Raw genomic sequence first — 12903 nt, 5'->3', positions numbered from 1 at the left:
TCGTCTCCATGGGAGAATAGCAGCCTGCATTGCTGCGACAGGTGGATATACACTGTACTAGTGCCGACATTGTGCATGCTCTGTTGCCTGTGTCTATGTGCCTGTGGTTCTGTCAGTGTGATCATGTGATGTATCTGACCCCAGGAATGTGTCAATAAAGTTTCCCCTTCCTGGGACAATGAATTCACGGTGTTCTTATTTCAATTTCCAGGAGTGTACATGTTTCACTGAGTGCTGATTACCACACGGTGTTGTAGTTCAGAGCGATATGTGACAACAGCCTATGAAGGTTCCAACTGTGGTGGCTAATACCAGACGTGGACTGCTGAAGGCTGTAACATGGACACACTGCCTCTTATTAGGCAGATGGTGTGTAAGCTGAAGATAGGACATTGAACTCCAGCTTATCCTGGCAGCAATGAGGTAGGTTTGGAAACTTCTCAGGATATTTGTCAGCTTAACTTCCAGCTCTAGCAGTGTGGAAGGTGGTCCTATGTGCTGAACTCATGCAGGTACGCTCGGAAGATCATTTTCGGCTTCTTGACCACCAGGTTCTCCCAAACCATATGTTGCAGGAGTGGAAACCACCTTGTAATGTCGACCAGAGCGTGGTGTCTGTTCTTTCGGACTTGTCCAAAAGAACAGAGACCTTTTGATCCTGCAGCCACTTTGAATCAAGGCACCAAGGAATTATAGACATTAGCTGTCAGTGGACATTGAATTATGTCAATGGGATAAGTTCAAAATTCGTGCTGGACTGGGACTGAAACATGGGTCACCTGCTAACTAGGCAGACAGGCTGTCCACTGTACCATCCAGACAGAGTGGTCAGAACAGCTACACAGACTAACATAGCACGTTTCCCATCAGCCCCAAATTCTCAACTTACCACACTCCCCTGCTCATTAACCTCATTACTCATGACACCTAGCCAATTGCGATAAGAATTTGCACTTGGTCTGTATCTATGCTGAAAGGATCATTGGCCGTCATTGCCTTAATTGTATATGTGGTGTCTGTTTTCTCAGACATTTCTGAAAGAACAGCCAAGATGTTGAGCCTACAGACACTATGACTCAAGACACAAAGAAATTAAAAGCATTATCTGCCAGAGCATTGATTTGTATTGCGAAGTAGTCAATGCATCCCAGAAACTTAGGTTCAAACTTGCCGTACTGATATAAATCAATGCCGACTGACAGGTAACATCCTTAATATATGTGTGCCTTGATCAAAATTATGTTGAGGGTGCTCTTACATGCTATTGCATGCAGAGGTATGGAAGCAGTAGCTTATCACACTGACATTGTGTAGGGTAACAGGAAGTGCATCGTCGTTCATATCCTCAAAGTGCCTGTGCAGCAGGGGGGAGTAGTGCCTCAGGATACTGGTCAGGAAGAGCTTGGTTTGATCAGTATGAAGGGTACTATTCACATGTGACAGGTCCCTCCAGAGGCACGCAGGAAACTCTGATCGGCTTGACGGGGTGCTGGGTGACAGAGATCGTGCCGCCTTCCAGGTCCTCCCAGGTGGTGTGTGGCAGGAAGCGGAAGCGCCTCAGGACACCTGCCAGCATGGCCTTCAGCTCCAGGCGGGCATACTGGTAGCCCACGCAGTTGCGCGGGCCCATCCCAAATGGTAGGTAGCTGCACGCGTGCTCCTTTCCTCCGCAGCCCTCGAGGAAGCGCGAAGGGTCGAACCTCAGTGGGTCCGGAAAGAATTCCGGCAGGCGGTGTGTGAGGAAGGACGACACGAAGAGCAGGGTGCCCTTAGGGACCAGGACCTGACCCTTGGACAGCCAGAGGTCCTCCGAGGCCACCCGAGGGATCAGCGGGACCGCCGGGAACAGTCTTAGTGTCTCCTATGGATCACACCAAGAAAAGAATTAAAATGTGGACTCATACTGTGTATGCCCACCAAAAGTTGAGGAGCAAATAAACTTCTTAGATCTGGAAGTAACTGAAATCTGAAACAGTAGGTATGTTAAATACAATGTGTAATGGGTAGTCCAGCCAGTGTGGCCGAGTGGTTCTAGGCGCTACAGTCTGGAACCGCGCGACCGCTGTGATCGCAGGTTCGAATCCTGCCTCGGGCATGGATGTGTGTGATGTCCTTCGGTTAGTTAGGTTTAAGTAGTTCTAAGTTCTAGGGGACTGATGCCCTCAGAAGTTAAGTCCCATAGTGCTCAGAGCCATTTGAACAATTTTTTTTATAATGGGTATATATGCAGATATTTTTATATGTGATACCTTAATATGTACACACACCAAAGTGTTGCTTGTTTTTTTTCCATGTCGATCAGTCTTCCCAAAGACGTCACCAACTTTACGACTTGATGTTTTCTGTATAGCTATAACTGCAACAGTAAGTGGACTATGCCTGTATACATTTACCACATTGCATCCAGATGTCCACACTTCAACATCTCCGATCCCATGAGAAAATAAGCATTAATGTCTTGCTTTTGCCACACATACCTGGAGGTACTAACCAGGCTAAAAACATACGTCACCTAATACCTATGTGTAATTATTAGTCTGTAAATGAAGTAAATACTGACGTAATGTTATTGAGTACACCGTCCTGAGTCACCGAAAAAAATATCAGCAGTTATACCCAATACACCTTGTACACAGAAGAGTCAAAGAAACCGTTATAGGCATGTGTATTCACATACAGAGAAATGTAAACAGGCAGAATTCGGCGCTGCGGTCGGCAACGCCTGTGTACGACAACAAGTGTCTGGCGCAGTTGTTAGATCGGTCACTGATGCTTACCATCCCCACCAACAAAAAATGGCATATTTCAGAGCCATGGTACATCGAATTAAAAAAGTACCTATGACTGACACAGACCAACAAAATGAAAACAATATAATTAAAGCAGTTGCTCATGATGATGGATATAAACCCATAATATTAGAAAAACTCCACAACAAAATGCAAACAAAAACCACAGATCCACTTAACAGCAATCCACACAACATGCACTCCAAACCAAAACAGTGTGACACAGAAGCCAAACCAAAAATGCTGCTCTCCCATGCATAGGCCCACTATCATACCAAATAGCAAACTTATTTAAAAAGAAAAATATCACAATCATCTTTTCCACAAATAATAAATTACAACAAAAAGTAGTCCATGATGTAAACACCTCCAAGAGCCCCTACAGTAAGTCAGGAATATACACTCCTGGAAATGGAAAAAAGAACACATTGACACCGGTGTGTCAGACCCACCATACTTGCTCCGGACACTGCGAGAGGGCTGTACAAGCAATGATCACACGCACGGCACAGCGGACACACCAGGAACCGCGGTGTTGGCCGTCGAATGGCGCTAGCTGCGCAGCATTTGTGCACAGCCGCCGTCAGTGTCAGCCAGTTTGCCGTGGCATACGGAGCTCCATCGCAGTCTTTAACATTGGTAGCATGCCGCGACAGTGTGGACGTGAACCGTATATGCAGTTGACGGACTTTGAGCGAGGGCGTATAGTGGGCATGCGGGAGGCCGGGTGGACGTACTGCCGAATTGCTCAACACGTGGGGCGTGAGGTCTCCACAGTACATCGATGTTGTCGCCAGTGGTCGGCGGAAGGTGCACGTGCCCGTCGACCTGGGACCGGACCGCAGCCACGCACGGATGCACGCCAAGACCGTAGGATCCTACGCAGTGCCGTAGGGGACCGCACCGCCACTTCCCAGCAAATTAGAGACACTGTTGCTCCTGGGGTATCGGCGAGGACCATTCGCAACCGTCTCCATGAAGCTGGGCTACGGTCCCGCACACCGTTAGGCCGTCTTCCGCTCACGACCCAACATCGTGCAGCCCGCCTCCAGTGGTGTCGCGACAGGCGTGAATGGAGGGACGAATGGAGACGTGTCGTCTTCAGCGATGAGAGTCGCTTCTGCCTTGGTGCCAATGATGGTCGTATGCGTGTTTGGCGCCGTGCAGGTGAGCGCCACAATCAGGACTGCATACGACCGAGGCACACAGGGACAACACCCGGCATCATGGTGTGGGGAGCGATCTCCTACACTGGCCGTACACCACTGGTGATCGTCGAGGGGACACTGAATAGTGCACGGTACATCCAAACCGTCATCGAACCCATCGTTCCACCATTCCTAGACCGGCAAGGGAACTTGCTGTTCCAACAGGACAATGCACGTCCGCATGTATCCCGTGCCACCCAACGTGCTCTAGAAGGTGTACGTCAACTACCCTGGCCAGCAAGATATCCGGATCTGTCCCCCATTGAGCATGTTTGGGACTGGATGAAGCGTCGTCTCACGCGGTCTGCACGTCTAGCACGAACGCTGGTCCAACTGAGGCGCCAGGTGGAAATGGCATGGCAAGCCGTTCCACAGGACTACATCCAGCATCTCTACGATCGTCTCCATGGGAGAATAGCAGCCTGCATTGCTGCGAAAGGTGGATATACACTGTACTAGTGCCGACATTGTGCATGCTCTGTTGCCTGTGTCTATGTGCCTGTGGTTCTGTCAGTGTGATCATGTGATGTATCTGACTCCAGGAATGTGTCAATAAAGTTTCCCCTTCCTGGGACAATGAATTCACGGTGTTCTTATTTCAATTTCCAGGAGTGTACAGACTCAAATGTGATTCATGCCCAAAATTCTACATTGGACAAACAGGCAGAAGTTTTGAAATTAGATACAAAGAACACATCAATGCTTTAAGGCTTGGCAACTTGAACAAATCTGCATTTGCAGTCCATATTGCTGATGAAAACCATTCTATGAAAAACATTGAGAACAATTTAAAAATTTTACACCTAGCATAAAAGGGAGCCACTATGAATATATTGGAAGAAATAGAAATACTCTCACACAAAAACAGCACCCCAGACTATATCCTTAATGTACAAACTGAGTTGGGTAACATCACTTTCCTGAAAAATTTCCAAGTATTATTTTCCACCCTGCAAAGCAAATAGTATTCCTACCCCCTATCTGCAGATCAAGTGGCAAATTTCTATGTTACTACAATTATCATGATGCTAAATGTAAATAAAAATAATCTACAACATCTTTATAATTAGTGTAGCAGTATTTGCTCTATTTTTCACAAACTCAGGGACTCTCTATGCTGGTGTAAAAGACATTTCAGTTACATAAGCACTCCACCGTCAGGCCACGAGTGATCTACCAGGACCATCCGACCGGCGTGTCATCCTGGGTGGAGGATGCGGATAGGAGGGGCATGGGGTCAGCACACCGCTCTCCCAGTCGTTATGATGGTATTCTTGACCGGAGCTGCTACTATTCGGTCGAGTAGCTCCTCAATTGGCATCACGAGGCTGAGTGCACCCCGAAAAATGGCAACAGTGCATAGCGGCCCGGATGGTCACCCATCCAAGTGCCGACCACGCCCGACAGCGCTTAACTTCGGTGATCTCACGGGAACCGGTGTAGCCACTGCGGCAAGGCCGTTGCTATTTCAGTTTCATAAGTAAATATATAATCTTTTTCCAAATATGGATCATCTATATAATGTTACGAAATATCATAGTATCTTCGACACTCATATGTTTGTAAACACTTTGTATCCATCGAAACATGCGGTATATGTTAGAAGTCTGTTCTGTGATTAATATGAAGTGATCAGTGATACAAATTTACGTGTGCAACGGTAGGAATATGGTGGAAATGTATTCTGCGACAAATCTGAAGCACTCAATTATACAATTTTATGTGTGCACTGATGAGAATGTGGCGAAACCTACGATCGCCGTCTGCTGGATGAAAACTCTGAAACCAAGCACTCCAAACCGCATTTCACGTGAGTCACATCCCAATGCAAATCTGAAACGCAACCATCTGTGTGACGTGCTTACAATTATGTATTATTTATATTTTAGGACAACTAATCAGTAAAACATGCATCACATGTTCTAATGAAAGCATGAAAGCCGTCTGACGATGAATTGTAATGATTCGAAACCGGCAACGGTACCTTTTGGATAAGGGAACTTAAAATAAATTTGATGCTGATTGCTGTCTCACCACCGTCAACATTTGTCTTCAAATAACAGCCACAGTGTCCAGCCATGTCATCATATGACAAAATTGTATTACAGAACAGACTAGTTATGCTGATGCATACAGGTGCTAGGCATCTAGCGTGGTTAGCTTTTCAGTGCTTTCAATTGTATACTACTGCACGTAAACCTCGAGTTATGGTGGTGTAATAAAACGATTCATTATGTGAAATCTCTAAGAGTTCTTTTATTAATCATTTTGTCTTTTGCCGGGTCCGTGGCAATCCTATAGGTTATTCAAGTTTCCATCCACAGTGGATAAACTTTTTGGTAGGTTGATGTATGAAGACAGGTGGTTAGCTTCATTACTACCTTCATAGGCATTCAGCTATATACACTCCTGGAAATTGAAATAAGAACACCGTGAATTCATTGTCCCAGGGAGGGGAAACTTTATTGACACATTCCTGGGGTCAGATACATCACATGATCACACTGACAGAACCACAGGCACATAGACACAGGCAACAGAGCATGCACAATGTCGGCACTACTACAGTGTATATCCACCTTTCGCAGCAATGCAGGCTGCTATTCTCCCATGGAGACGATCGTAGAGATGCTGGATGTAGTCCTGTGGAACGGCTTGCCATGCCATTTCCACCTGGCGCCTCAGTTGGACCAGCGTTCGTGCTGGACGTGCAGACCGCGTGAGACGACGCTTCATCCAGTCCCAAACATGCTCAATGGGGGACAGATCCGGAGATCTTGCTGGCCAGGGTAGTTGACTTACACCTTCTAGAGCACGTTGGGTGGCACGGGATACACGCGGACGTGCATTGTCCTGTTGGAACAGCAAGTTCCCTTGCCGGTCTAGGAATGGTAGAACGATGGGTTCGATGACGGTTTGGATGTACTGTGCACTATTCAGTGTCCCCTCGACGATCACCAGTGGTGTACGGCCAGTGTAGGAGATCGCTCCCCACACCATGATGCCGGGTGTTGGCCCTGTGTGCCTCGGTCGTATGCAGTCCTGATTGTGGCGCTCATCTGCACGGCGCCAAACACGCATACGACCGTCATTGGCACCAAGGCAGAAGCGACTCTCATCGCTGAAGACGACACGTCTCCATTCGTCCCTCCATTCACGCCTGTCGCGACACCACTGGAGGCGGGCTGCACGATGTTGGGGCGTGAGCGGAAGACGGCCTAACGGTGTGCGGGACCGTAGCCCAGCTTCATGGAGACGGTTGCGAATGGTCCTCGCCGATACCCCAGGAGCAACAGTGTCCCTAATTTGCTGGGAAGTGGCGGTGCGGTCCCCTACGGCACTGCGTAGGATCCTACGGTCTTGGCGTGCATCCGTGCGTCGCTGCGGTCCGGTCCCAGGTCGACGGGCACGTGCACCTTCCGCCGACCACTGGCGACAACATCGATGTACTGTGGAGACCTCACGCCCCACGTGTTGAGCAATTCGGCGGTACGTCCACCCGGCCTCCCGCATGTCCACTATACGCCCTCGCTCAAAGTCCGTCAACTGCACATACGGTTCACGTCCACGCTGTCGCGGCATGCTACCAGTGTTAAAGACTGCGATGGAGCTCCGTATGCCACGGCAAACTGGCTGACACTGACGGCGGCGGTGCACAAATGCTGCGCAGCTAGCGCCATTCGACGGCCAACACCGCGGTTCCTGGTGTGTCCGCTGTGCCGTGAGTGTGATCATTGCTTGTACAGCCCTCTCGCAGTGTCCGGAGCAAGTATGGTGGGTCTGACACACCGGTGTCAATGTGTTCTTTTTTCCATTTCCAGGAGTGTATTTGACTTTTACTGATTGAACCTAGGTACTGTAGCGACACCTGCTGTGCTTGTGGCCAGTTCGCCTCACGCTTCGTCTATTGACAGTTACTCATGTGGCGCCCTGGTAGGCATGACGTGTTATGTTACAGGAACGATATACTGGGGAAATGTCATGTACATAGTGATTTTAATTTTGACGGTCCAACGTATCCCTCGTACCATATTTTATGTACTGGAAATTTAGTGTAAAGGTTTTGTGTATAGCTGGCACAAGATGTTTGTAATAACCTTTGTGAAGGTATGTTGTCATTTGGTTCTTCTCTGGGTTAATGTTGCATTATTTGCACAATAGTTTGTAGCACTTCCTGTAATTTTATTACAGTCTACAGATGGTAACTTAGTTTTTCCGAAACCTGTTATATACAATAAAGTATTTTGTAGCGATCTCAGCTAAGACGTTCTTCTTCTCCTAAATAATCACACAGATCACTGCTTCGAGCACAACACGAGTAAATTAATACTGTTGTTTGATATGTGCAGCAAGTATCCATAACGAAAAAGTGGTGTGGCATATGTACAGGATTTTATTGCGGAATGTATCCCGATCTGTAGGGGAGAGACGCCGCTCCTTATATGTTCTTGATGGTGACAGCTAAAAAGACGTTGCTAGAATCAATAAACGCACAGTCGGAGTGACTGTTAATACAACCACGTAAACATTTAGAAATATTTTACTATTTAGCATAGACTAACAAATGATGACGACACTGAAAAGTTTTTGAAGAGACTTACGTGAGTTATTCTCCCAGAGCTTATGTAAACCGTACTCGATCGAAACGCAAATACTTTTAAATGATAATTAATTGAAACCCTCAGCTGCCAACAGGTGTAGTTGATATACCTCGATGGGGATAGCTGAAAGTGTGTGCCCCGACCGGAACTCGAACCCGGAATCTCGTGCTTACATGGCAGACGCTCTATCCATCTGAGCCACAGAGGACACAGATGAATAGAGCGACTGCAGGGACTTATCCCTTGCACGCTTCCCATGAGACCCACATTCCCAACTGTCCACAATCTACATACGTAAGGTACCTAATAGATATTTGCCCGTCCACTCATTACCGGGTTCGAGTCCCGGTCGGGGCACACATTTTCAGCTGTCCCCATCGAGTTATATCAACTACACCTGTCAGTAGCTAAGGGTTCCAATTAATTATCATTTATTTAAGTGAAGATGCACGGTCATTATTGGTATCTGTTCTTTCGAGAGCAGTTACTATCTTCATATATGCAAACACGTTTATTGAGTACGATATTGTTAGAAGCTTGCTTATTAGCGACAAATCCTGACCATTGCACCATCGCAGCACTATGGTCAACATTACTGCACAAACTACGAGAGTCGAATGTGCCCCCCCCCCCCCCCCTCCCGCCCTAACACAAACTTCAATTCATATCTCCAGCTTATTTCCCCCTGCATTGTCACTATTACCAGGGCTCTCCGGCACTGGATTAGCACCTTAGTATTGCACGTAATGGGGAAGTCCTGTACTACATGTGATCGTATAGATCTTATAATTAAATTTTCCCCGAAATATTTAAGTCTTATCTTTATCTACGATTTTATTAAGGCCTGCCGATACACACACACTGTGTCCATATTTGCCGAAATTACAAGGGGAGCGACGTCTATACTACACTACCACCAGCAAGGTGAAATATCAGCCAGTAGCTGCCGGCACCAAGTGGATGCCCCCTGGGGTTAATATGCTGACCATATCTTTCGGTATACAGTGTACACCGACAGAAAAGAAATCGCAAGGAGGAGTTGTGCGACGTAAATGACAGTCGTTAGGCATGTTTCTACATCTGAAAGATGATGTGTATTGAAATTTCGTGCCAATAGCATAACAATGGAGCTAGTAGTGCAGTGTATACTTCTGTGTATTATGCAAATTGGAAATTTGTGGTAGGTTCCTAAGGCACCAAACTGCTGAGGTCATCGGTCCCTAGGCTTACACTGCTTAATCTAACTTAAACTACACTACTGGCCATTAAAATTGCTACACCATGAAGAAATGCAGATGATAAACGGGTATTCACTGGACAAATATATTATACTAGAACTGACATGTGATTGCATTTTCATGCAGTTTGGGTGCAAAGATCCTGAGAAATCAGTACCCAGATCAACCACCTCTAGCCGTAATAACGGCCTTGATACACCTGGGCATTGAGTCAAACACAGCTTGGATGGCGTGCACAGGTACAGCTCCCCATGCAGCTTCAACACGATACCACAGTTCATCAAGAGTAGTGACTGGCGTATAGTGACGAGCCAGTTGCTCGACCACCATTGACCAGACGTTTTCAATTGGTGAGACATCTGGAGAATGTGCTGGCCAGGGCAGCAATCGAACATTTTCTGTATGCAGAAAGGCCCTACAGGACCTGCAACATGCGGTCGTGCATTATCCTGCCACAGGTCGTAACATATCTGAAACGTAACGTCCACTGTTCAAAGTGCCGCCAGTGCGAACAAGAGGTGACCGAGACGTGTAACCAATGGCACCCCATACCATCACGCCGGGTGATACGCCAGTATGGCGATGACGAATACACACTTCCAATGTGCGTTCACCGCGATGTCGCCACACACGGATGCGACCATCATGATGCTGTAAACAGAACCTGGATTCATCCGAAAAAATGACGTTTTGTCATTCTTGCACCCAGGTGCGTCGTTGAGTATATCATCGCAGGCGCTCCTCTCCGTGATGCAGCATGAAGGGTAACCGCAGCCATGGTCTCCGAGCTGATAGTCCATGCTGCTGCAAACGTCGTCAAACTGTTCCTGCAGATGGTTGTTGTCTTGAAAAGGCCCCATCTGTTGACTCAGGGATGGAGACGTGGCTGCACGATCCGTTACAGCCATGCGGATAAGATACCTGTCATCTCTACTGCTAGTGATACGAGGCCGTTGGGATCCAGCGCGGCGTTCCGTATTACCCTCCTGAACCCACTGATTCCATATTCTGCTAACAGTCATTGGATCTCGACCATCGCGAGCAGCAATGTCGCGATATGATAAACCGGAATCGCGATAGGCTACAATTCGATCTTTATCAAAGTCGGAAACGTGATGGTACGCATTTCTGCTTCTTAGACGAGGCATCACAGCAACGTTTCACCAGGCAACGCCGGTCAACTGCTGTTTGTGTATGAGAAATCGGTTGGAAACTTTCGTCATGTCAGCATGTTGTAGGTGTCGCCACCGGCGCCAATCTCGTGTGAATGCTCTGAAAAACTAATCATTTGGATATCACAGAATCTTCTTCCTGTCGGTTAAATTTCGCGTCTGTAGCACGTCATCTTCGTGGTGTAGCAATTTTAAAGGCCAGTAGTGTAACTTACGCTAAGGAAAACACAAACACGCACCCATGCCCGAGGGAGGACTCGAACCTCCGAAGGGGGGAGCCGCGCTAACCGTGGCAAAGCGCCCCAGACAGCGCGGCTACTCCACGCGGCTGTGTATTATGCATATAAACTGAAGTGGTAGGTGAAAATTTGCACCAAGGCCGGGAATAGAACCCGGTCCTCCTGCTTACTAGGCAGTGAGAATTTGGATCGAGGAAGGAGGCGTGCCAAAGCGATCCTTGCAGTTGTACGAACTGCTGCGGCGAGGTGGCTTAGTGGCTGGCGCACCTGTCCAGCAAGTAGGAGAACTGAGTTCAATTCCTGGCCTTGGAACAAATTTTCACCAGCGGCTTCAGTCTGTATACGGTGCTACTACGTTGGTGGAGATACGGAGCACAGAGGGGAGAGTCTTGTAGCGGGACTTTGAATTTCGCCGCGCTACACTCGTTCCCTCAGATAAAAAATATCTCGTCGCAGCGGTATGAGCGCTCGACGGCAGAGAAACTATTAAAATTGTTAACTTTCTTTGTTTTTTTTATTCCGTTTCAATTGTCTCTTGATAGCCGTAGCTTAAGGCAGGCGTGATCGGATGCTGACGTAAAAACTTAATGGCTAATATTGATCTGATTGTAATGTGTAGACATTGTGGAAGTTATTAAGAAATTCGGTGGATGGAAGTAGCAAAGTGAATTAAATTGCATACAGTATCAAGATGATTTTAATTGGTATAAATTAGTGATCCCTGGACTATTGCAAGATTTCGGAGCAGATTTTTTCACGCTGAAATGAAGGAGATTTTTGAAGACGTGGACGCCGCATGAAAGAAGACAAGTTTACCTGGTAAAGGATGAACTCTTATCTACGCCACTTCCCCCTGTCAGTTACATTCTGTTATTCTCTGTTTCTTTTCAATAACTTTTGTAGTGAAAATTGGTTTAACTTTTGCTCAAAAACGCCACAAGGACCACCCCAAAAATAGCTTTTCCGAATAACGAAGTCCGATAGCTTTTTTGTAATACAAAGTCCGATTTGCTTTTCATTCTTTCCCTTTTTCACGGTCTCTCTTCTCCCACTTCTTTTATTAACCACTACAACTGGCGACCGTGACAGGACTACACTCCTGGAAATGGAAAAAAGAACACATTGACACCGGTGTGTCAGACCCACCATACTTGCTCCGGACACTGCGAGAGGGCTGTACAAGCAATGATCACACGCACGGCACAACGGACACACCAGGAACCGCGGTGTTGGCCGTCGAATGGCGCTAGCTGCGCAGCATTTGTGCACCGCCGCCGTCAGTGTCAGCCAGTTCGCCGTGGCATACGGAGCTCCATCGCAGTCTTTAACACTGGTAGCATGCCGCGACAGCGTGGACGTGAACCGTATGTGCAGTTGACGGACTTTGAGCGAGGGCGTATAGTGGGCATGCGGGAGGCCGGGTGGACGTACCGCCGAATTGCTCACCACGTGGGGCGTGAGGTCTCCACAGTACATCGATGTTGTCGCCAGTGGTCGGCGGAAGATGCACGTGCCCGTCGACCTGGGACCGGACCGCAGCGACGCACGGATGCACGCCAAGACCGTAGGATCCTACACAGTGCCGTAGGGGACCGCACCGCCAGTTCCCAGCAAATTAGGGACACTGTTGCTCCTGGGGTATCGGCGAGGACCATT

At 47.6% G+C, this 12903-nt stretch overlaps 1 protein-coding gene across 1 annotated transcript in view; it reads right to left on the bottom strand.

The window, feature by feature from the left end:
* Window positions 1-222: 222 nt before the first annotated feature.
* The window catches only part of LOC126424688 (cytochrome P450 4C1-like), an 87358-nt gene continuing 74677 nt past the window's right edge, over window positions 223-12903 (bottom strand). Inside the window, exon 7 of the mRNA XM_050087415.1 lies at window positions 223-1861. Coding sequence (XP_049943372.1) covers window positions 1427-1861 — 435 coding nt within the window. The 3' untranslated portion in view covers window positions 223-1426. The remainder of the gene's footprint in view (window positions 1862-12903) is intronic.

The sequence above is a fragment of the Schistocerca serialis genome, chromosome 10, assembly GCF_023864345.2.
Source record: "Schistocerca serialis cubense isolate TAMUIC-IGC-003099 chromosome 10, iqSchSeri2.2, whole genome shotgun sequence".
Taxonomy (NCBI): domain Eukaryota; kingdom Metazoa; phylum Arthropoda; class Insecta; order Orthoptera; family Acrididae; genus Schistocerca; species Schistocerca serialis.
The sequence above is the reverse complement of the archived record's forward strand: the minus strand, read 5'-3'. Positions and strand labels throughout refer to the sequence as shown.